Source organism: Ilyonectria robusta (assembly GCF_021365365.1).
Source record: "Ilyonectria robusta strain PMI_751 chromosome Unknown BGZ61scaffold_1, whole genome shotgun sequence".
Lineage (NCBI taxonomy): Eukaryota > Fungi > Ascomycota > Sordariomycetes > Hypocreales > Nectriaceae > Ilyonectria > Ilyonectria robusta.
The window spans coordinates 3,232,882-3,253,606 of NW_025764435.1; the positions used below are offsets into that span (position 1 = coordinate 3,232,882).

At 53.4% G+C, this 20,725-nt stretch overlaps 5 protein-coding genes across 5 annotated transcripts; 2 read left to right on the plus strand and 3 right to left on the minus strand.

Moving 5' to 3' along the window:
- Window positions 1-273: 273 nt before the first annotated feature.
- BGZ61DRAFT_471185 (uncharacterized protein) lies at window positions 274-926 on the plus strand (the record flags this gene model as incomplete). The annotated part of the gene is made up of 2 exons (XM_046248179.1): window positions 274-361; window positions 430-926. 2 exons carry the CDS (start codon window positions 274-276, stop codon window positions 924-926), a joined length of 585 nt encoding a protein of 194 aa, XP_046112566.1.
- A 258-nt stretch (window positions 927-1,184) lies between these two features.
- BGZ61DRAFT_488955 (major facilitator superfamily transporter) lies at window positions 1,185-5,723 on the minus strand (the record flags this gene model as incomplete). Its single annotated transcript, XM_046250167.1, has 5 exons — window positions 1,185-2,701; window positions 2,755-2,953; window positions 4,039-4,265; window positions 4,321-5,004; window positions 5,060-5,723. 5 exons carry the CDS (start codon window positions 5,721-5,723, stop codon window positions 1,185-1,187), a joined length of 3,291 nt encoding a protein of 1,096 aa, XP_046112567.1.
- A 1,345-nt stretch (window positions 5,724-7,068) lies between these two features.
- BGZ61DRAFT_408502 (S-adenosyl-L-methionine-dependent methyltransferase) lies at window positions 7,069-9,193 on the minus strand. The gene is made up of 2 exons (XM_046243195.1): window positions 8,947-9,193; window positions 7,069-8,883 (listed from the first exon to the last, which is right to left on the minus strand). The coding sequence occupies exons 1-2, from the start codon at window positions 9,145-9,147 to the stop codon at window positions 7,264-7,266; spliced, it is 1,821 nt and encodes a 606-aa protein (XP_046112568.1). The 5' UTR covers window positions 9,148-9,193; the 3' UTR covers window positions 7,069-7,263.
- Window positions 9,194-9,849: 656 nt separating this feature from the next.
- BGZ61DRAFT_337403 (uncharacterized protein) lies at window positions 9,850-11,510 on the minus strand (the record flags this gene model as incomplete). The annotated part of the gene is made up of 2 exons (XM_046239045.1): window positions 9,850-11,065; window positions 11,167-11,510. 2 exons carry the CDS (start codon window positions 11,508-11,510, stop codon window positions 9,850-9,852), a joined length of 1,560 nt encoding a protein of 519 aa, XP_046112569.1.
- A 7,080-nt stretch (window positions 11,511-18,590) lies between these two features.
- On the plus strand, window positions 18,591-19,610 carry BGZ61DRAFT_22419 (uncharacterized protein). Its single transcript, XM_046238144.1, has one exon. It carries the CDS (start codon window positions 18,888-18,890, stop codon window positions 19,515-19,517), a length of 630 nt encoding a protein of 209 aa, XP_046112570.1. The 5' UTR covers window positions 18,591-18,887; the 3' UTR covers window positions 19,518-19,610.
- The last annotated feature ends 1,115 nt before the right edge of the window (window positions 19,611-20,725 follow it).

Sequence of the window (20,725 nt, forward strand, 5' to 3'; positions counted from 1 at the left end):
TCCGCCGTCCGCCACCCGCTGGGAATGACGTGGGCTGGGGTGGCTGGTGACTGGTGGCGCAGTGCTGCCCAATGTATGGTTGCGGTTGCATGCATAATGCATAATGCATAATGGCTCGAACCTTAGGGGTGTAATATGTACTGTGCACGGTGTGGCACCAAAGAAAAATAGTGTGGCTGGTGGCGGGCAGAATCTTGACCTCATCCCCATCCAAGTTCCATCGCGCCCCTCCCAAAACTAACTATCGGGCGACAACCGACCGCCGACTTGCAAATGGCCCCGAAACGCATAGGCACCTTTGCGCAAGCATGGTACAGGTGGAAGACCCTCCGCCTGCCATGGCGGAAGCGCTTCCTGATGGGTAAGTCCCTCCCCCGGCCCGCAATCGCTGCTGTCCGGCCAGTTGACTTACATGGCTCCCTGTTATAGGCTATGACCTCGAGGGCAACACATACTGGGAGTTCCGCCTCACGCGCGGCACCGAAGGCGGCGAGCGCTGGCGACGCATCGTCAACTACCCCCGATCGACGCACTACTCCCAGGTCAAGGTCAACCCGCAGTGGCATCAGTGGCTGCGGCACACCCGCCAGGAACCCCCGACCCTCGACGAACAACAAGACGACGTGGTGCGCCAGGCGCGGATCAAGGTGCTGGCCGCCCAGGCCGATGCGCGCTGGGAGTCCAAGCCGCGAGTAATGGAGGCCCCTGAGGAGACCGCCCAGAGACTGGCCCCAGTCAATGCCCCTGCGCCGACACAGAATGCTGAACCCCCGCGGCCGGCAGCTGCTCGTCGTCCTATACCGGTCAGAGAGGAAGTTGAAAAGGGCGAGGACCCGTGGGCAAAGGCAAAGGCAAACAAGGCTCAAGGCCCGAGCGAGAACTGGCAGCCTGCTGCTTGGACCCCGACACCGGCGAAGAAGCGATGAGGTGCCGATGTTGCACGGCAAATGCGACGGCTCGTCAATCAGGCTCGGTCTACACGCCCACAGCGACAACAGCATACGTGGGGCAGTGTGCCGACTGTAACTCTATTGTACACCAGGGATCCAAAATATCTCCAATATTAAGCGCCGAGGGAGTAATAACCCGCGGCCTATGGTCATCATTCGTTAAAGCATGGACGGTCTATATACGGGGTAATCTATATGTTGTTACAAGATGCAATCCAGGGAACCAACGCCGGTTCATTCTTCCGCCTCACTCGTTGTTTTCAACGCCTCCAGCAATATCCGAATCCTGTGCCCCGAATTCTCCAAGACATCCTGCGCCAAAGTGTCAGTCGCGTCCCCTTTCATCTTGCCCGTCCGTCTCTTTTTTGCCTTAGTCTCGCGAGCTGTAATCCCCTTCTCCGCGGCCGCAGCAAAACTTTCGCTGTACTCCATCATTTCGCACGTCCACAGCAGTTGAATGGCGTTCTCGACAAGCAACGATAATTTGGCATTGTCCTCGATCGCAACTGTGTTGGCAGGGTTAAGGATGTAGCAATGCTCTAACATCGGTGTCGTCAGGGATCCTTGTGCGTCGGCATCAGGGTCTATTTTGGCGGGGTTCTTGTATGAAGCTGGTAGAAGTATGTGAAACAGTTCTTTAGTGATGGTGATATGTGCCTCAGCGATAAGCGGATTTGGTCTCTGACTGACGAGGAGCGTAAAGGTCTGCAGGGGCAATAGCTTGACCGAAGCGGCATATCCCTCATAGAGGCGATCGAGATCAGATCGCTTCCGGGCTGCAAATGTAGCGGCTGAGAGCAGTTTAAACAGCCGCAGCCGGAAGCTAATCGACTCGACCAACCCAGGCTGATATGCTCCGGCAGATCCGGACTTCCTCTTATCCTTTGGCTTCTGGGGTGTGGGAGGCTCCGAGATACCCGACGACTGAGACTCCTCTTCAAAGTAGTCGCCAAATTTGTCGTTCTCTAGGTCGAGAACCTGTTCTCGCTTCCGTTTGTTGGGTTGCTTCCTGGGTCCCTTGGGCTCCCTGTCGAATATTTCGCGGAATGCAGAGGATGATATTTCGCTACCATCCGCGAAGAGGGCCTTGAGGATGCCCTTGATTCCGTATGTCCGGCCGTCCTGCTGATCCATGTACATGAGAATCATGGCTTCCTCGCGCGATTCTCGCGGCATTTCGCCATCTTCGCCTGTGGCTCGATGGGCCTCCCTGTCGCAGCGTTCCCTCTCTTTCCAGTCGGCTTCGAGCACATCCAGCATGAACCCCAGCCAAACCTTCCAGTATTGCCACCGATGTGGGTACAACGTACTACAGTTGAAGGCCCAACCGACAGTGGACCAGAAGTCTTGTCCACGGCTCCATAGACTACTCTCGTTCGAAATCTTTCCTCGAAGGTGCTCTTCATCTCCATCCACGTCAGCATCAGACGCATCACTGTCGTTTGCATGTGTGTGCTGTCCCCATCGCCTCCCAAATCTTGGAATTGAATGGAACCGAAACGCTGTTCTGAAATCCGCGTTGATGGGCCCCACAATGGTGAGTAGGTTGCGGAGATAGTCAAGAGCTTGAGACGACACATCCAAGTGCTCCTTCTTTTCTGCGCGAGTGGTATGTAGCGGGTGGACGACGAGCGTGGCTAAGAGAGCGAGATGACCCGGGGGAGGAACCGCAATGGACTTTCTGTTGGTCGAGGCGCGCTTGGATCCTCCGGAACCCGCGATAGAATTGAGGAGGTTGATGGCGCAAGTGTCTGTTCAATAGTCAGACAAGGTGTGCGGTGCATAAATCAGCAGTGGCACGTACAGAGCTGTTCCTCTAGAAAGATCTTGCAGTGGTCCTTCAACTCGCGGGGCAGGTGTCGCGCATCGCGATATGGGCAGGGATTGTCCTGGACGGGACTGCTCGCGGCGGTCGATTTCTCGAGGGAAGAGTCGCGGGCGGTCACGTAAGATGCCAGCGACGACAACTCGGAGGAGGTGGGCGACGCCGGGGCCATTTCGTTCTGGGCGCTGTCAACATTCGTGTTGACGTTTGGCTGGGAATGTGGGATGTGGATGCGGGTTGCAGGACGCAGATGAAGCCTTTACGCGGTGATGTGTTGGACTGCGCGAAGCGCGCCTACCCAATCAATCTACACTATCAAGGGTACCGACGAAGGCACTCGAGCACAGTGGGGAGGGGCAGCCTAGCGCTGGTTCGCACCGGCTGGCCCACCGGGCTGTGGCGCGGACCGCCCACTGAACACGGCGCCACAGCCACTAAACACTGTGCACAGCCTTGTTTCTGCGCACCGTACCAGGACCACGCGGGCTACTTCCTTCCATGCCCCTGAATCCCAAACTCTTAGTTACAACTGTCACGCCTTCAGACGGTCTGATTCGAACCTCAGCACATGCACTTGACGTTTGCTTTAGCTTTTAAGTGAATGTTTATGTATTTGGGTCTGTGCTATGTGCAAAAAGTCTATTGTGATGCAGCAGGTACATACAAAGGCCCTCCTATGAGAGTCTTCCTAACGTGAGACGTATGACCGAATACGTGCTCAAACCGCCAGCTCTTATAGTAAGCTGTACCTCCTCTCCTTGTGAGGACCTGAATTCTTCAGTGTAGAGTTCTCTATCCATTCTATCATGCCTTCCAGTCCAAAGATCTAGAGCCAGAACGCCGCCCAAATGCTGATTACCACACCCAAAGATCCCATGCTGCAACCGAGTCAAGTCTATATTGCCTCCGGGTATTCTAGGTTCTTGAACAAAAAAAGAAATAATATAGATAATATGAATAAGTGGAGAGCAGGATTCACTCCCGCCTTCTCAAAATGGTATGTCGTCTCTCATAAAGGGGGAGCGTTGATCCGCTGTTCGATTTGGTTTAGTTGTTGTTTGCGTGTTTGTTGCCTCTCATTTTGAGGGGTTTTAATGTAGAATCTTAGGCAGTTTACTGCTCTCGGGTAAGGGTGCGTCGAGTAGCATTGCTCTGGCGGCGTGAGGCGTTGCTCTGACGACGCTCCTTCTCGTGGGCCTCGGCTTCCATCACGGCCTGTTCCTCGGTGATCTCCTCGTGCTTAGTGCGCATGCGCTGGAGGACAGTGGCGGCCTCGGCCGCGAACTCGCACTTCATGCGGATTCTCTCACCGTACTTGTAGAACAGGAAAGGGAAGGGGATGCAAGCCACAGCCAAGAAGGCGGGAATGGAGCTGGCCCAGTGGTTGCCAAGGTCCTCGTACATGTAAGTCGTGAAGAGGGGGAATGCGGCACCGAACAGAGATCGAAGAACGGAGTTGGATGCAAGGACGGAAGCGGCGAAAATGACATCTAAGCGGGGTTAGCAACAGGCCATAGTGCCGTCTGGAGGTGGAGAGAAGCTTACAAGAATCGACGAGATAATTCATCAGAGAAAGAAACACCAGGACAAGGCCCATGGCGAAGACGGCTGAGCCCATAATGCATACAATCCAGTGGATGTCAGTGCCGTTGGTCCAGGCGAACCAGAACAGGCCAGCGGGGATGAGGATGGATCCGAGAAGAGTAGGAGGGAGTCTGGCCTCGGGGGGCGCATAGCCACCAGGGGATGCAGCAGCCACGCGCATATAACGGCGGTTGTCAATCAGAGTGTACGTAATAGCAAACACCATTCCAACTGCGATACCAATGAAAGCCAGACCTCCCTTTCCGGGGCTCCATCCTCGACCCTGCTGGAAGACGATAGGGAACGCGGCGAAGCAGAGATAAAGAGTGCCGTAGATGATGGCCATGTAGATGGAAGTGAGAAGAACGATGGGCTCCTTGAAGAGGAGGATCCACGGGCGAAGGAGGGAAACCTTGAACTGCGCACCAATGGTGGCGTGGGGCTTTCCGACATCGACCTTGGAAACGTAGACCTTGCCAGTTTTCTTAGACAGAGCTGCAGCACGTCGTCGCAGAAGCACAGGCGCATAGGTCTCCGGGATGACGAGGGAGTTGATGATCCAAACGATACCAGTGAAGATAGCCATCATGCCCTCAACCCAGCGCCAGCCTTCGTGCTCGCCGAGGAAGCCGCCAGCAATAGGACCTATTGATAAGAGTCAGCATGTTGGATCGATTTTATTTGATCAAGATTCACTAACCAATGGTGGGACCAAGAAAGGGGGCCATCGCGAAAAGCGCGGTGGCCATGCCTCGCTCGTTGGCGTCAAACATGTCTGCAATGACACCACCGGCGTTGGTCAGGGGCGAGGAGCCAAAAGAACCGGCGAAAAATCGCAGAACGATAAGGGCAGCCATAGTAGGAGCACCGGCGGCGCCAGCGTTGAAAGCCGTCAGAGCCATGTAAGAGATAAAGAAGAGGATCTGGCGGCCGTACAGCTCGGACAACGGGGCCCAAAACAGCGGGCCGATAGCAAAGCCCAGAACAAACAGGGAGATACCAAGAATCACCACCTCAGTGGAAACATCAAAGTCGATGAGAACTTGAGTGAGACCACCTGAGTAGGCGGTACTCACAAAGGCAACGGCCAGGGTGGCAATAGCCTGTAGGATCGTGATGAACCACTTTTTGGGTTGAGAGAAGTTCATGGCATTGCGAGGGTCATTAGGGAGGAAGTCGACGATATAAGGTGACTCTGCGGTGCCCTCGCCGGCATACTTGTGGTTGAGGACGGCTTGGTTAACGCCGGCTTGGTCGAAGATGAGGTTGAAGTGGGAAGCCTTGACGTCAGGCTGCTGAGCTTCGATATCGGTGTCTTGGGCGGTCACCGACGACGACGAGGATGAGGGCGTAGTCGGCGACATCGTGGTAAGAATGGAATTCACGCACACTATAGGAGATAGGGAGTGGCGTGATCGAAGTCGGTCGAGTTTGGTTCTCTGACGGGAGTCCTCGAGAATGGTCAGGAGCCGGTCAGTATAAGCGGTTGCTACAGCTTATCAGCAGAACGGGATCAGAATGGAACCCGCCATGGTGCAGGCAATGCAGATATATATGGTCATGTCGACGAGATTCAATCCAGGGTTCATTTTTAATCAAGATCCACCCAAGACCCAAAAACGCCCGTCGTCCATGGAATGGGTCGTGGATCCGACCGATATCCCGCGGGAGCAAGGGTGCATCGGGTCCGTGAGAGCACCGACCTTGTCCGTCTGGCGAGTGTGCGGGCTGACATGACGTTTGTTGGCGGCAAGCAAGACGGAATTGCCAGCGCCAAAGCCGTCCAGATAGCATACGAGGCAGATCCTGGATGCCAGATCGGAGGTGCGTGGCGGCTCAGAGGCGAGGCTCAATCCCGGTCGTCTGGGTCCCAGGTTCATCCAACCATACCATGTTGCTCATCTCGCGTCTCGTTCTTCTGGTATGCCGCTCTACCGGCATCCTTGCCTGCGGAGCATCTCCGAGGCCCAGGGCCCTCTACAGCACGAGTGTATCGATACGGGGCCTAGAAGCCCAGCAGAAGGGAGGAACCGTGGCCCATCCCTGGAAAGTCCGTCGGAGCTTTATCTCAGTACTCCGACGGGAGAGGATGACGCAGGGCCCGGATTCGCGGGACCCATGTTGTTTTAGGAATAACAGTGGCGCTTGGGCGGCGCACTACGCCTAAGGGCCGACTATCTCGTCCGTGTGTTCGGCTCCGAATATTTAGGATGTGGGTTGCTCAATTTTTCGCTTCTCCCTAATCTTTGAGCGAGTAAACATCCCCGTCGGCCTTTCATTCGATGATGGAGACGTCCACGTACTCCGTGCTTCTAGTCTGGCTCTAGCGAAGAGTCAAAGCCGATAGCCCTGTTGATAGTCTTCTCTCAGTTCAGTCCACCGCCTCGCCACTTTGGTAGGGGCAACAGTCTTCGGTCGGCTCCACGCAGAGCCTCGCTGTTGAAAGCTGACGTCGCTGTATTACGGCTGCAGAAAACTCGGTTCTCATCGCCCTCCGTTGCCATGACGGAGCCGCGGATCGGCTGGTCTCTTATTCCCGACCGTTGCTGACCTTGTATCGTCCGGCAACCATTTAAAGGTGCGGTTGATCCTGGTAATTTCTCAACTTGGAATGGTTCATGAGCGGGATTCGGACTTGGCCTAGCCGCTGGCGGACCACCTTTTTTTTAAACCCAGTCCCGTGGCGCATGGCTCACTTTAAATGGCCTGAGATCAGGAGATATGACTCGATTTAGCCTGGCCCTGCCCACCAGAGCCGCATCCACTGTCGGCGTTTTCAGGGTTGTCGCTCGCTGTCGCGGTGCCTCGGCTCGTACCGTTGGTCGTGGTCGAAAATCAATCACTTGTAGTTATCCATGCTTGACGTGTCTCGAATTGTGTCTGCCTACTCTCCGACAGAGTGGATCAATCTCCAAATCCTTGCCACTCATCCTCGATAGTGGTCGAAACCCCCACCTCCTGTTGGTATCTTGCATCTCTAGCAATCTCTGCGGCACTGTCGTCGCTGTAGCTGCTATCGTCGTCTTCCTCTTCCTCTTCCTCGTCATCTTCATTGTGATCCTCCTTCTTGCCTTGATCGGATCCAACCTCGTCTCGCGCGTTCAACGAGACCGGGGCTCCCGTTGATTTCAGAACCGGCATTCCAAGCACGTCTCGAATGATTGCGCCATCATCATCTCGTAAATATGGGCCCTCGTCGTCGTCCCCAGACCCGGCGTCTCGGGATCCAACCCTCACGAAGCCAGCGACAAAGAACCCCATGACGCCTTGGCCATCATCTTTGTAAGAGCGTATGCAAGCGTCGGCGATGTCTCCATCATCTCCACATGCCGAGGTTAGTCCTCGAACGGGCCACTCTTTCATGCCCGCAACCTGGTCTTTCCGCAGCAAAATGCGCCAGTTCCTCTCTTTCGCAATATCTGATTGGAGGGCCCGCATAACCACGCGCTCATTCTCTTGCATGTGAACCGAACATGTCGAGTATGTTATCTTGGTTGCTGCTGGGAAGCGGAATGCGTGCAGGAGCAGGGTCAGCTGAAAGCCTGACAAAGCCTCCAATCGGGATTCGAGGTCTTGGTCAGATTTCATGATCGTCTCGTTCCCGTCGTCGTCCACCATGACGGCGTGAGGCTCCGTTTCAACTTCCACGTGCTTTCTCTTACGGTTGTTCGTCCTCCCTGTCGTTTCCTTCGTCATGGTACTGGATAGTTCTGGTAGGTGGAGCTCCGGCATAGAATCTCGTCCAACGATGCCGCTCCCGGAGCAGCTCGGATCTAGGAGTAGGGCTCCCACAGATTTGTATCTCTCCGCGCGTGGGTCCACTTGCAGAAAGTCCTGGCCAAATCCAATGCGCGTCGTCGTCTTAGATCCTGCTGTTGTTACCATCTTGTCCAGGGTCTGCGCTCGCCTGGGATCCTTCTCGAACGCATATATTGTCTGGGGTGGTGTCTCAAACTCCGGCTGGTGTTCTTTCAGGATAGCTGCTAAATGTGTGGTCTTGTTGCCGGGTGCGGAGCAGGCATCGATCAAATCCCCATCTTCAGACCGGGGGTCCAACAGATAGGCCGGGAAGCACGATGCCTTGTCTTGAAGAATGATTTTGCCAGATGTATAGGCCTCCGTCTTTGTCAAGTCGACTCCAGACGTGATGGCGAGAAGATTGGGAACATGTGGGTCGATGAAGAGATGCTTGCCCGACTTTGTGATGACATCCTGGACGGAGCCAGCCCTTGCAAAAGCAGAAAATGTCGTTTCTAGCTGGTCCTCCAAGCTGGTTTTTACTGCATTCACGCGAACCCATCGGGGGTAGTTTGCTTCCTCGCCGGCAGATTCCTTGTCAATCTGCTCCTTCAACTCCGCGAGTGACGCTGCCCTTCTTCGCAATCGAGCCCGCGTAAGCTCAGAAGTAAGGCGACCCTTGTGTCTTTCGACAGATGCTCGTAATCCATGGCTATGGGGGAGAGCAATGCCCTTCTTGGCTAGCAATAAATCATGTACCAAGAGCAATGACAAAGGTGGCGTGAGCTGAGACCAGTAATTAGCGAATGCTCAATAGAATGAGGGTGGTTTTTGGTATGAGGTGCCAACCTTGCGTTCAAGCTTAAGGAGATCGGATTTCTCGATGACTTCCTTGATGACCGGACTCCATTTGCAACTTTCCAAGACAAGCGCATACAGTTGGCTGGGCGGAGACTTGAGGTTTTTCTTCTTAAAAACACGAGACTTGAGACTACCTCCTCCAGAGGACGAGCCTACTAGGAATTCGGCCGCCTCGTAATAGAGAGACATGTTGCGGTGTCGAAACAGAGAGAAAGTTTTGTTGATGAATTGTTGCGGGAGTGAAAATTGCCTGTTGCCAGTCGCGACGGATGGAAAGTTTACCCGGAATTCACCCGCCTCAACCTGGGAGGCTCCTACTTACCCTGGGTACATAACTTAGCTGTCAAGACGAACTCTCATTTCGGAACATGGATATACATATGTTTTCTTTGTTTTTATGAATTCCAGGGTTTGGTCTCAGACAGAATATTTTTAAAGATTTCGGTGCTCTTTAAACTGGGGTTTGTAGCAAAATGCTTAGTATCACCCAATCAGGTGTTAGTTAAGACGTCTGTTAGTCGGCTTTTACTTGACATGCTGTGGCAACGCGAGATAAGAGAGGTGATGCCCATCATTTAAATCCCATTTTGGGGCCCTAAATTCATAGCGGGCAAGAGTTGCGTTTGCGCATCTGCCCTTGGGAAGTAAAACTATGTCCTCAAAATGTACAAGTTAAGAATTGAAATATCCAACTCTCATAGAGAGCTTGGTGAATGAAGAATTGTCCCACCGAGATCGCCCACGCTTTTAACCATCCATCTACAAGACCCCCAGATCCGTGTGCGAAATACGCTATGTTATAACCGAGAGTCGTCCTAAATGATTGTACCATCTCGGTTTCCCTAGGAACCAATTGTTCAAGAAGCGAATAAATCTGTGTGGCGCATCTGTTCAGTAGCGACCTCGAACATGGTTGTGCATGTGTCGTCGAACGCTATCCCTCTTGTAGATATTGTCGGTCTGGGTGGGAGCGCTCTCAGCCGTCTCGGTGACAGTGACGGTGTTCCAGACAGTGTGAGTTTTGCGTATGCATGTGGTCTTGTCAGGGCTGCTGTAGAGGCTCGTGGCCTTGGCATCTTCGGATTCAGAGCTGGCGGTGACGGCTTCGGGAGCCTCTGAATAAGAAACAGCCTCAGATGAGGTTGCGACAGCGTCAGCGGAGTCGGTCACCTGGGTGGGCGCCTCTGCAATGGTCTTATCCGCGGCAGCATACTTGGTCGTGGTCTTATCGGAGGCAACATCCTTGACGGTGGAAGATGCGACAGATGAGCTTACGGTGTTCTCGCCCCCCGAAGCCTTGCTGCTGCTAGTTGCAGTCGAGTCATCGTCGTTGGAAAAATCGTCGGAGCTACCGCTGCCATACTGGAAGCCGCTGAGGGGGTTGTCGCCGGGGAGCTTGCTCAGGGTGCCAGAGACCTTCTCGTCGATCTCGGATTCGATGGTGCACTCGTCCTCGTTCAAGCCGTAGAACAGACCCTCGCACTTGTCCATGCCACCGGTGCCCGTGTCACAAGTGTCGATGATGTGCTGGAGGAGGTCCTCGTCCCAACCAGCCAGGAAATCAGCGTGACTGCTATAGCCAGTGACATCACCGTTGGAGAAGACAAAGGGCTGGTCCTTTTCCTTTCCTTCTTCCCAACGGCCCTGGAACTTTTGAGTGTCCCAGTACACCTCGTAGAAAAGTTGGGGAACATGGGTATATCCTTCAGGGCAGTCCAGCTTTCCATTATTGTCTTCGGGGAACGCCATGTTCGTCTTGTAGTTGGTGAGGCCGGCGTCGGGGTTGTAGCAAGAAGGGAAATGAATATCGGCACGGAGAGGAGAATACAAGCCGTCACAAGTTCGATAAGGGAAGCCCACACCCTCACCCAGGTTGATTGAATCGCCGACTCCGGCCGTGGTACCGTCTGAATCAGGCTTCCAGGACGGGGGGTCATAGATATTCTGCAAACGAGGGCAGGTCATCCGGGCAGGGTTGACGGGTCCCTTTGAAGGGTCGAGGTTGGCCTTGGCACCAGTTTTGGGCATGACGCGGGTCATGGCGTCACCTGCTACCATGTTGAGGCCGAGGGGGAAGGGCTTGATATCATCATTGGTTGCCTCGAAGCTGGACTTGTGTTAGCGATTGACTTCAGAGAAGACGATGCTTGGGAGTTGTGACGTTACGAAAACAGTCGAATGCGGAGCGGCAATGGCGCGAGAACTTACAAGTAGTAGGCGTTGAAGTAGTAGAGGTCGACGGATTCGAATTCGCCGGTCTTGGGATCGTGGAAGTAGAGCGAAGGAAACCAATAGGCGCTGTTGTCTCCCTTGACGAGGGCGTTGCTGCACTTGGAGTTCTGCATGTCCTTGCCAGTGGCGCTGATGCTGAAGCCACTGCCACCCATGACGCTGTGGACGTGGTGGAAGGTCTCGCCGGGGGTGATGATGGGATCCATGCGGCCCTTGGTCAACTCCTTGCCCTTGAAGCGCAGGACAGCGAAGGTTCCGGTGTCCTTGGCCATGGCGGCGCCTGCAAGGGCCGCAAGGGAGGTGGCGATGGTGAACTTCATGATGTTGGTGGTTGTGGGTTTGAATCAAACGGAAGGTGTTCTTGGTGTTTCGAAAGTAGGAGTGCAAAAACGCAGTTATTGGAGACGGTCTCTAGGACAGCGGCAACCAAGAATGAAGTGGAATTTCTCTTCACTTGGAAGGGATTGAGAGAGTGAAGTTGAAGGCGAAGGTGAATGTGAGGGGCAGAAGCTGCAGGTGATACCGGAGCACCCGTGAGAATGAACGTGTTGCAACCAAGTGAGTCGCAGCGAGTGTGAATCACAGCCGAGTCGACGGGACGAGGTTGACGACGAAGAAGAGGATGAAGAAGGAGTGGAACAAACAGACGTGGGACCTGCTGCAAGAAAAGAGAGAAGAAAAAGAGAGGACGTGCTCAGCAGGTTCTGCGGTGTACGAAGGGGAAAAAGAGGGTGAAGGAGCGAAGAATAAGAAGAGGGCGAGGTTGGACGAAGGATGAGGTCTTGTGAACGGGGAGATGGGCAACCTCAGCCCCCCAAACTGTACTTATTAGCGGAGATTCAGATTAGGGTACCTACCTTAGGTACCTCAGGCGGCCTGTCAGGTCAGTGTGAGTGGGCGGGTGCGCGGGTGAGGGCCCAAGCTCGGCAGTCTCCCTAGCCTAAGGCTGGTTTGCTGGCAGCGCTGGCCTCTGCGGGACCGGCCCTGTAAGCCCTGGAAGCTCAGTGGTTAGAACAGCGGCCAGGGCCACGCAGCTTGCGCGCGCGTGCACTGTGGGTGGCATTTTTGGCCACTTCGGCTTGTTGCAGCGAGCTGAACGATGGATGCCGATGCTGGGCCAGAGATGCGCCTCAGGGGTCGCCAAGCCGAGGGGGCGAGGCCACTCCTTTCACCCCTAGAATGAGGTAGGAAAGCATGGCCGCGATAACTACTACTATAGTACGGAGTACGGTAGGTGTGTCAAGTAGCAGCAGCCGCCAAGGATTGGTCCAGCTCGCCCTCTTCTCACGCCACCCCGAGGTTGTGTTGCGTTCTGTGTGTTCCATGTGTGTGCGCCCCTTTGGCTGTTGTCAAAGATAATGCCGTATAACACTGCAGATGGCCCTCAATTCCGGCTGGTCCAGGTCGCAAGTGCCTTGCAGGGTTGCCTTGGGGGCTCTCGCCTCCTCCGTACCTGCATCCAACGCCCGCATTGACATGGCAGATTGGGCTGTGGCGGTTGGCTTGAGGCAGACGGGAGACGAGATGGAATGATGGGAGGATGAGATGGAATATCGATGAGGGGCCTCAACAGGGATGTGTGACCGGACGAGAGTGGAGGCTCACCATCTCCGCTTTGTTGGCGGGTTACTCTGCTGCTCTACAGACTGGAGTTTGTGCTTGGCGACGATGTGTTGGCTTTTGGTGCAACATCATGAGGCACACCAACATGTGCATGCGGAACATGGCAGATGGTGGGGTGGTGATGGAAATGTCTACTGAGTTTTCTTCCAGACCATCGTGACCTTTGACCGGTACATGACACGACTGCGCCATCTAAAAGATGCATCCTGCCGGAGGATGGATGCGGATTGCTGACGTGCAAGGTGAGGATTGACGATATTGGAGGATGAGGCGCACTTGCCCTGTTGCATGGCGTCGTCGTCTCACAAAGACGACCCAGAAAAGGGAACAGAACAGTCCCCGCCGCCAACCAATGCAGATCAATGGAGATTACAGGGCCACCATGCGTCGTTTCCTGACTTCGGTGCCTTTCGTAGATCTAGCTTGGCCCACGGGGGATGAAAACAGGGGTTGTTATCGATCCCGGTGGGTAAGTTGGCCGCTTGGGTGGGGGTAGAAGAGGGCATCTTGCTTCTGTTTCCTTGGCATTGGCGCCTGAGAAATACCTAGAGTAAGATAAAAACTTTCACTTTTGATGTTTGTAGTCTCCCCCCTCTCTTCTACAGGGCATTTTTATAATTAATTATTTATTTGTCATGGAGATGCTGGCAATAGCAAACATATGAAGAAGCTATGTAAGAATTAGTACGTGCTCTTTCAGCTCACATGCGTTTCCCAGGAGGCAAAACCGACCGGGCGTTTCAAAGCCCGGCAGCGCTTCTCAAGACAACAAAAAGGTCGGTAGGTCGGCGACCATGCGGCTTACTGTCTTCCGTACCTGCTCCATTGCGCTTCGGCTCCATATCTCCCCTTGCCCTTGCGTTTAACCCTTGCGTGCGATCCTCCGGGGCGAATAAGCTCTTGCTCCCGGCCATGATCCGCCCTATTGCCGTCCAGCTCTTTAGCCAGGGGTTAAGCATGCGCTCAGGGGCACAGCTCATGAAACACACTACAAGGCCGCGGCCATGTGATTGGGCAAAGCACTGCAAGGTGACGGCTGTGCCTGAGAGAGCCTCTGAGTTGGCCAACCTCGAGCCTACGGCCCGCAGCCTGCAGCCTCTCCTCCTCCACTTCCGTCACCACTATCACCACCCCAAAAAAAAAAGCGTATATCTAGGTTTAAGTTGCAACGTCAACCTATCAGGATCCGATCATGGTTATCGTTTCGTTTAGGGCAACCTCAACCCTCTCATTGGTCGGTAGTATTGACGCTTAGGTGCGATATTTTCACCTGCATATTTACTCCAGGGGACATTTCCATCTGCCGTGCCGTGGCGGCCGCTGCTTGCTCCCGTTCCCATCCCTCCAACTCGCCAATTACCGACAGTACATTCCTGCTATTTCTCTCGGAACGACCGGCCGGTAACTTACAGTGTTGGCACTGCTACCCATCCCAGGAACTAGGCCCACTCTTGCTCATCCGCTCCCGACTCCATGGCTCAACCTGGTTCGGCACCACTTATCAGCATGATCATCCATTCGCCTCATGCATCTGTCCTCGAAGCGAGTTCTTGCACACTTAAACCCCACCAAGTAACCCAACTATCGGCTAGTTCAATAAAACTTCAAATGTGGCTGACTGCCAACATCTCAATCCAACCATCCTGCCCACTCGCGAAGCGGCATGTGGCAGCGCCTCGTCCCATGTCGAGGCCAATGAACCCGACAGCGGAGTTGTATGAGGTAACGCTAGCCTGTTCTCGAGGTTCCAGACTCACCAACCCAACAGCAAGCCGTTCCGCCCTGGTTTGGCCCGCCATTCGGCCCGGACCTCACCATGATACAGCCCGACTCTTGTTACCCCTGTCACAACCTCATCCTTGCTGGTCTCGTTGTTTTCAGGGCGCTCCCTCCAAAGCAAAATATCTACGCAAATAGCATCAAGGCAGAAACAGCTCACACCCAAGAAAGGGTCCAAGACGGCCGCGACTCTTCGAGCCCATTCCCCTGGCCAGCGCTTCTGTAGCCCACGACTGGACCCATGTACTTCGTGCTACAGTACTCATCGCATCACTACTCCTGAGTCGAGGTGTGACAACAAGCGCTTGCCGTGTCTGTGTTCAAGCCACCGCCGTGAGAGACTTCCGACACCTGTTCCCGAGCCCCTCACAGCACAATGGCCCGAGTAGGACGGGAGCACTATATCCTCAGACCTGAACCACCTATACCAGACCGCTTCAATATTGCTCACTGCCACCCTGTCCCACTCGCGGGCGCCACCTTTTCCCTCCCATAAGGTGCTGCCATGGCTTCGGTTCAGCTGCTCTCGGCGGTGTGTCGCATCTAAAATTTGCGATAAGAAAGCAATTGACGCCGGGGTATGTCACATCCGGTCTCTCCCAGTACCAATTCAACAAATATGATGGCCATTGAACCGTCCGGGCTAAAGTAAGTTCCGCCGACTGCGATGTACTCTTTCAACCCATCAAATTAAGGATATAAGGAGACTGTTTTTCCTACTAGTATTGAAGGTACACCTATGTTACAGATCCTTGATCGGGCAACTCGAGCCGGGCCGTCGAGGTGAATCATGTGGCAGGTGAGTTGGTGACAAGAGTGACCGTCACAACGTCCACGGCGTGGGCTTGTCGCACGCTTGTCAATGCAATGGTTCGGTCTTGAGGCCTCTACCAGAGCATGTTCCTTAGCATGCCCTGAAGCGCCTGTACATGTGTGTTATCTGCATTTTGGTGGCGTACGGATCAAGCACTGCATGTGACACCGCGGTTGATCCCGCCAACAAAGGGACCATTCCCGGTATGCCCAAACGTGAGAATTCGACACGGCATCTGCACGGTCACCTTATTGTCATTATGACTTAATATTATCCTCCTGAATAGTCAAGTGCTGATCGGTACTCTGCGTTGCGTGAAAAGATAGGTGGACCGTTGTAGCCTTCATCCCATAGTGTTATCAACGACGGCTAACTACCTAATCGCTCTCCAATCTCTAAGCTGGAACATCGCCTTATAGTGATGGATGGCGGTCAATAACACTGCCGCTTTAAGGCGCCCCAATGTGCCATAACCCATCCACCTGCTATATCCCGGGAAAGCTAACCGCGAAACGTTGAGCCTGGTGTTTTGTCCACTCTGACTTCACTATCACCCGCAAATATCTCGATGCGCCATGGTCTCGAAAAGAGACAATCATCATGCGTTTCTTATGAAGCCTTTCAACTACGAGTACACTGGTAGATTCTCCTCCCTTTTCACATATCTGTGCAACCCACTCCGTAATCTCCTGGTCGACCATCTCCAGGAAACAAAGGAGGCACATATGGCTCGTGTCAAATCAATTCATTTTCAACCACTTCGGTAGAAAATGAGGCTAATGATCTTTCGGAGTTTGAGCTTTAGAGCTCAATTGGAGTGCAATTAGCCATCATTCCATATTACTTGATTGGGTTTGACTCAACACCCGGGCCATATGTACGTATGGACATATATACGAACACATCATTTATTTAAAGAAAAATCATCAACTTCGTTTCAATTTATTGCTGTGATCTACATAGTATAGGAGATTTTATTTGGTTCATACGTCCTAGAGATACTAAATACTGCATTGGCTGGACTGGACGGCGACTACAACAAGTGTTGTGATCACTCTCTCGGTCGCTAGTTACGCAGGCGGTTCTGCATATTTCCCCATGTCACTTCATTCATCTCTGGACTTGTGGCAGTTCTCTTTGATACGCCTCGTAATATCATTATTCGCTCACAGCCAGGATTATGATACAACGATAATGATCGGCATTGGTGATATCTTCTCAGCACTACCGCTGAATCAATTACATCATTTTCAAATCTCACAAACACCTCTAAACACTCATGTGGATTTCAGCGGTGACTCAATTAGGGGCGTTTATTTGTTGCCGAGAAATGGGATCCAACACTCAAACATGAGTATTCGGAGTGTCTTGAATTGGTCACAGGCATGGAGTCGACTTCCGCCATTGTTATTCAACTGATACAGCTAACCCTGGAGAGTTAGTGATAATTATACTGCGAACATGCAATGTTCCAATACACATCGTTCTATTGATATACTTTATTTGCCACTCAGTACATATAATCATGGTAGGCAGCGATCGTGATATAACCACAACCGTATTGTGGCGGAAGGCGAAAGAGCATGTTTTAAACTCGGGGCGAGGAATGTTGAGGGTAAGCAAGGGATAACTATTCGACTGCATAAACGTGTCAGCACCGATTGAGGAGAGTAACCACTTTGCAGCACGTAAGGCAAAGTAACTGAAACTTACAATCAAAGCTTCGCCCTTGGCTTGTTCTGCCCAACGGACACGAGGCCAATGAGAGACACCATCTTAATCATCTCCAGACCTCGATAAGATCGGCAGATCGGCCCGGGATGGATCAGCCGTTTTCGACACGTCGTTGCCCTAAGTTAATGTGGTCACTTTCCTCAATAGTGGAATGCGGTTCTTTTGCCTTTCATTTTCTTTCTGCCCAACCACATGGGGCTCTCTTTAACAGCAGATGGAGCCAGTCCATCCAACCAGGAATGCAGACATTTGGATTTCAGGCTTGCCACTTACAGACGCCGTAAGCTGCGAGTGGAAAGAGTGATGTAGATCTTGGGTGTTTGACTTTGAACGAGCATAATAACCGTTGGGTGACTGCGGCAAGGAAGCTAGAGATCAATTGTAGGACGCAGATCGGGCAAGGTGTTTGAGATGCGAGCTTGCCGCCAGATCCTGAGGCATTCTAAGCCACATCCATGGTATTGGCAGGCATTCACTCAAGATTGATAGATACGATGTGACCGGAAAGGGTTTCCCTCTGACGTCAAAAATCTAGTCTCTGGTTACCGAGGGGACTTCAATTATTCTCGCCAATCCCGGGTTTTCTTCCTGGGTAGCGAACCACAACTACAAACACGCAGCCGGATGTGAGCGGCATCGGCGCCCCAAAAGAAAAGACAGGCAGTGTTGGATATTGTCTTGTACAAAACGACAGGTCGACAACACACCCAACATTTGGATGTTGGGCTGAGACTGTTCCACCCTGTGAGTCAATGAATTCCAATAACGTCTCCTCGAGATCCACTGGAAAGCTCCAGGAGGATGGTCAGCCTAATGCACCATGGGGGGTGGAAGGTTGACCGGTTGGCTTCTTCCGAAACACGACTCGAGCGTTGACGGGCGGAGGTTCTCGCCCGCCCGACATGGCGACGAGACATGCTCAACTTGCACCAGCCGCTTTTAATGTTAGTGGCGAATAAGGACGAGTAAGGAGGAGTGAGGACGGATGCAGGGTGATAAAATGGAGAAGACAAGCACGGTAAGCACAAGTCCATTCGCAGCCGGCTGTGATCCTTCGCCGCGTGGCTTTCCGGTGTGGAGAGTTGACAACCAACAAACTTCCCGCCAAGCCACGAACGGGCGAGGGAACTTGTTAGTCTAGAACCAAATGCCATTGTGACGACGTCTTTCCGCCAGTGGGGTGTGAATATTGATCTTGCGCATTTCCGTCCCGGCTTGGGATACCGCCTTCGTGATGCCGCCTTCGCTTTGGGCCGCCCGCAGCTGTGGCTGATCGGTTATTGTGCAACTCGCATAAACAAGTGAACGTATTCCACACACATGAATGCGCGCACGCACGCACGCACGCACGCACACACACATCCCAAGGACCCTTCTCGACCCTGCTGATTTGCCATCGGCTCACCGATCAAAATCCGCCCTGCCTCTTCGAGAAGTCCAGGTCTCACCCCAACAAACTAGGACCGAATAGTCTCACTGACAGGTCATTTTCACGGCAGAGTTGTCCCCGTCATGCCTTACAGGCCGCCCGGTTTCCGATCGTCCTGAGATTGCCATTTTGACAGCCTCGCATCCCGGCTCCCCTCCATCACCCTCCAGCACCCTCCATCACAATCGCGTGGCTGAACTCCCTAGCCCAATGGCCGAGTGAGCAGCCTTTCAGCTGTTTGAAGCTACTGTGCTCCGTACCCGGCACACGGCGGCAAGTGGAAGCTAAAAAGCCATCAATACATGGCGATGGGGCGCTATGGGGCTGGAAAGTCCATCTGGAATGCTCGCGAAGCCGAAACGGAAACGTCATTTGGCGGTCATGGCAGATTGCGGGTTTGGGACAAAGAGTTGCGGCAAGAGTCAACAAGGCGGGAAAGACGCCATCTCTTCCCACTCCGCTGGGTTTGTAATTTCTTTTTGCTCCTCTTGGGGCGGACGCTCACTTCGTTCTATCTCGAATGCGTCAATGGTAAAAACAAGTAAATATCAATACTTTGAGCGTCTTCCCCGCCCCCCTCCCAACAGACAATCCCGTGGCTGGGTCAACATCCCGCGGCCAATCGAGATGACGGCAAGTCACCTGCGGGATGCAGCAAGCCCTAAAAGACATGATGGCTGGCTTGTTGGTCAGATGCAGGCGAGACAAGCCCAAGCACCACACTCACATGTTTTCTCCTCCTTTGAAGCATGTGGTATTCGGCAGCTCGGGCCCCTTGGAGCCCGACCATGGCGTCCTCGAAAGCGGCAACAAGAGAACCAATGCAGTGGACCATCGAGGGCTTCGAAGCCGATGTCGTCCGGCGGCGTTCCGCTCAGGGCTCCCGGCCAATCAAGGACTCTCTGGGATCTCACTGGTGACATCCTCCCTCTGAGACATCCCCTCTGAGACAACTGAATTGTCAACCCTTGCACACTGTCTGGTCATCACGACGCAAGGGCTTGTTGAGACCTGAAATTGCTTTGTCCTGCAGGGCCCTCGGCCATTGGTGAACCCGAAGTGGCGGGTTAGGCACCCTGTTCATGTCCAGTTCTTGTAGTTCTGCTGCCAGCCGATGCCGAGGCCCACGCCTCTATGCCAGAAGCAAGCTGCTTTTGCCAAACACTGGAGTGTCGGGGCGTGTTTCCTGCGGGGCTCGATCAGAGTTTCCTCCCTCGAATTTCCACGTTGGTGAGGTCTCGTAGATCCGTGTTTTTGATTATGGTTTTAAACGAATACCGTCCTTGTTGAACGAACGCATGCTCCACCAGCTACCATGTCACCCTCCCAGTGCTGTTCAATCTGAGGCAAAATAGAACTGTTGAACCAACATTGACGGAGTGCCAGCCGTTCCAAATCACCCCCATCTCCCCCGCGGATAGGCTCGGAAGCACAGCGTCAGGATTTCGGAACGGGACAGGGCGACGTGGCTGGACAATTGAAACCCCAGCTCCCAACGGTTGTCTTTGACAAGTGTCATAGGAGAAAAGATAGTTTCCAAACTTGATCATGTCTCTGCAGATCCCATCGATCGTCGGTCCCCGAATCATCATCTCGCACACTGCCCCAACCCGAGTTTGGCTGAGACCAAGGCCGCACTGGGTCTCGGAACGCCTACCTCCCTGAGACTCCACCAATCCAAACCTGCCGCCGATTATTAAATGGCGGAGTTGGATCGCCACAGCTCCACCCCTACTGGGATAGCGGTAAGATGTCCTGCGCGGAAGCTGCGTCACGGTAGCCCGGGGGTTTGGAATCAACCGAGGTGAATATGGATATTGATGAACTCCCGCACGCTAGAAAGTGGTCATTGGCACTTGGCATTCTCAAGAACCGCTTGCAAGTTAGAAGATACTTAGTGGCATCCATGAACCATAGGCTCTGTACACCTGCGTCAGGCAAAGGGTCCGAGAGACAATATCCCAAGAATATCAAATAAAATTCTCTCGTTCATGCCCGAATATTGGCGTTGTTTCCCGATCCCTATAAACACCCTTTCGGTGATATAATTGCTTAAAAGAAGGGTAAAAAGGCCATTCGCTGCATGTCATGAGGCTAGGCCAGGTCGTGGGTATAACAATATGCAGAGGTTCCCGTTGTGAAATGGCGGGAAAATG

Bases quoted from the DNA above. Each gene is read 5' to 3' on its own strand.
- BGZ61DRAFT_408502 (XM_046243195.1), bottom strand. From the start codon at position 9,147: ATGTCTCTCTATTACGAGGCGGCCGAATTCCTAGTAGGCTCGTCCTCT. The intron at 8,884-8,946 runs GTTGGCACCTCA...TACTGGTCTCAG, and splicing joins TCCTTAAGCTTGAACGCAAG to CTCACGCCACCTTTGTCATT.
- BGZ61DRAFT_22419 (XM_046238144.1), top strand. From the start codon at position 18,888: ATGGGGCTGGAAAGTCCATCTGGAATGCTCGCGAAGCCGAAACGGAAA.